This window comes from Vicia villosa, unplaced genomic scaffold (genome assembly GCF_029867415.1).
Source record: "Vicia villosa cultivar HV-30 ecotype Madison, WI unplaced genomic scaffold, Vvil1.0 ctg.000025F_1_1, whole genome shotgun sequence".
NCBI lineage: Eukaryota > Viridiplantae > Streptophyta > Magnoliopsida > Fabales > Fabaceae > Vicia > Vicia villosa.
Window position 1 is genome coordinate 1,922,983 of NW_026704957.1, and position 3,206 is coordinate 1,926,188.

General features: G+C 39.1%; 1 protein-coding gene across 1 annotated transcript; it reads right to left on the reverse strand.

The window, feature by feature from the left end:
- Positions 1–246: 246 nt before the first annotated feature.
- On the reverse strand, positions 247–2,978 carry LOC131622163 (uncharacterized). Its single transcript, XM_058893193.1, has 2 exons — positions 1,316–2,978; positions 247–1,086 (listed from the first exon to the last, which is right to left on the reverse strand). The coding sequence occupies exons 1-2, from the start codon at positions 2,810–2,812 to the stop codon at positions 925–927; spliced, it is 1,659 nt and encodes a 552-aa protein (XP_058749176.1). The 5' UTR covers positions 2,813–2,978; the 3' UTR covers positions 247–924.
- Between the last annotated feature and the right edge of the window lie 228 nt (positions 2,979–3,206).

Consider the following 3,206-nt stretch of genomic DNA (forward strand, 5'->3'; position numbering starts at 1 on the left):
ATGTCTCTATGAGACTACAATATATACTACTCTAAATGGATATTAAACCTAAAAGGCTCAAACACTATAAAAGCCCAATTCAACCAAACATTCAAAATAAAATAACATCTAACATTATATTACTAATTAAAATATCTAATTGCACCTCCTATCATTGCCGCCGGGTTCACTTGAACCTTGTCCTCAAGTTTCTAAAATGATGAAATTTGGTGGAGTTGCTCACATTTAAACCATGAGTTTCCGGTCTCGGCAATCACAACAGTTTTACTAGATAGCATCTTTTGTATATGTTGGAACATAACATTAAACTCTCAAGGTTCTTTTGGTGCAGGCTTCAAAGGATTCCCATCCAGAATATATCCTATGGTAATTTTCATAAGAAGCATTGTTGTTTGCATGTGCCTTAAGTAAATCCTCCATTAACTCAAATCCAAATACAGGTCCATTACTAATCACAACCGAATCTGGCTGCAAAATAATAACCTTCTCTTTCTTGAAAAGAAATAAGTACCCAACATAATTGGAGTCATTAAAAATGGGTAACAACCAAGTATGCATCAGCTGAATCAATAATCTCAGTATAAAATATAGTCCTCACTGCACCCCAATAAGTTCCAATGAAATAAGGTTGGTTCACAGGGACCATTCCTTTAGCCGAAGGCATCACGACAAAAGCGTAACCACTCGCATCAGTAGTCTCCATGTGCACAAGTTCAATCTTATCAGACAGCGCCATGACAATCATGTTCGGTAAGCACGACATGAATGTTATATCAAATTCTCCACATTGGACGGGACCATCCGAACCTACCAATCTTGCACTTGTAATGACAAAACGCACTGGAATTTTCTGTTGATCAACATCATGAACAGCCTGATCATAGGCTCTCTGTAACAAGGAAGATTGTATGATGCAAAATGGCTTCAATCTACCACTTGACAAACCAGAAACCAACGTGACTGCATATTGCTCGGCAACTCCCATATTGAAAATCCCATCTGAATTTTTTTCCCGAAACAGTTCAAGTGAAAGTTCCAATGTGATTCCTGCACGAACAACCACAATATCTTTGTCTTTTTCAACTTCTGCAACCAAAGAATCCACAAAGCAATCACCATATGTTTGAGGCTGACCATCATTGTAGAACAAATAATAACTGACATATTCATCTACTTTAGCAGCCACTTCATGCAATCCCCTGCCTGTTTGTGAGTTATCAAAAGAAAATCCAGCCAAGCCAGGATATGTATCTGAATGTCCTTCAAAATTATGCAACAAAGTAGCAATTCCGGTATCAAATTGGAAAACGATTACCTTCATATTTCTCTTCCTTGTGTGATAATGAATGAGTGGTTGTAACAGACACGATACAAGCTGTGATGTCTTAGGCGGAGGATCTGTGGTTGGGGTTATTTCAGCAGGGATGGTACGAATCCAATTCTTCATGTCCTTCAAATACCGCTTCCATTCTTTAACCAACAACAATTTGAATTTTTCTGTTTCTCTTGGATCCTCTTCAGAGCATGAAATGGAGATGTTGTCGACCACTTTTCCAGGCACATATGAATATAAAACATTGAATATTTCAATGTCAGAAACAGAATCCTTGGTCGGAAACTCCAGCAAATCAATCTCCAAGTATCCAACAAAAGTATTGCTGGACAATTTGTTGGTCTCAAAGATAGAAACTCGTGCAATATGAGGCCCGTGTTGCTCCAACAATTGGTGCAATACCAAGAGTTGTATGTCTTCTTGGTATCGGTGGTAGTGATCCACTGCAACATCAGCATTGCTGAAATCTATCACCTTGCTAGAATTGTGAGAAAAGGTATCCCACACAGATGGACCCCTTCCATCTTCTTTCACAGCTCCTGCGTACTGAAAAGATGAAGAGGCAGTGCCAAATACAAAGCCATTCGGAAAATCCGCCCGGATAATCTCCGCCGATAAACATATATGAATCTTGGGAGAAGGTTGTGGAGGCATGACGAAATTATCATGCTCAAAACTGAGATATGGGGGTTTCGACGGCGGTGCTTTGGGTGGATGCAATACTCGGAATTTTGATTCTATCTGAGGAGAGTCATACAAAACAAGAGGACATGGAAGCTTGACTTTTATAGATGATGATTTTGGTACTCGTTGCATCTCCTTTGAAATGGAGTCTAACTGTTTTGACTGAAATAGAGTGGCATTGGAAACCCTCAACATTGGTGAATCATGTGGTATAGGTGGAATTACAAAATTTCCATCAGGGTGAAACTCTTTGCCATTGAAGGCAGCCTCGACCTTCATCTGTGATAAAGAATTGAAGTATGGTAGACGGGTTTTGTTAACAAACCTTGGTTGTGGTGACTGAGATAAGATTATGTCTGGTGGTTTTAAGGGCGGCGGCGATATTGAAGTTTTATCAGAAATCATTATCGACGGTGGCTCCTTTAGTGACTCTGTTTTTTTCCGACCGAGATCCGACACCTCCAAGAACAATAGTGGTTGGATTTCATACATATTAGGTTCCTCCGGTGGCTTTGGTGGTGGAGAAATATTTTCGTTGGAATTGTAGGTCAAGTTGGATGCATTTGTGTTTCTCGTTATGTTGGTATCGATGAGTAATACTGAGTTAGTGTTGAGCGTTGAATATGTTGTGATTGAGTTTGTGGATACATATAACTCACCTTTATCAGCAATAATTTCATTATTCTGGAATAATTTTGTAGACGCCGCATAAGAAGTCACCAATATGTGTTGATGCTTCTGACTAGGCAAAGGGGTTATAACCATTTCAGGAACAACTTCATTGGCTCTTTCCATAATAAAATCTTCATGAAAAGAAGTTTCTTCAATGAGCTTTCTTGATTCCGGATCTGATGATTCTTCTAAGTCTTCCCCAACAATACAACTTTCCTATATCATGGGTTTAGTTGGTTCCAGATCTGACTTCTCATGTTTCTCTTCAAACAAAATTTCTCGTGTAACATGTTGCTCCATCAAGTATGAAGACTCGACAATCGGTTCCTCCTTTTCATTCGAAATTGGTAAAATTTCTCGCCATTCAGGTTTAAAGCGCCATAACAAAGCAGTTGTAAATGTGTCCCAATTATATCTCGGATGAATACGACACCACCATATCCACCATGTGAAAGCAGAGCCTCTCAATGCTCCAACAGCTTTTAAAATCTTCAATGATTTGGGTGTTTCATACTCT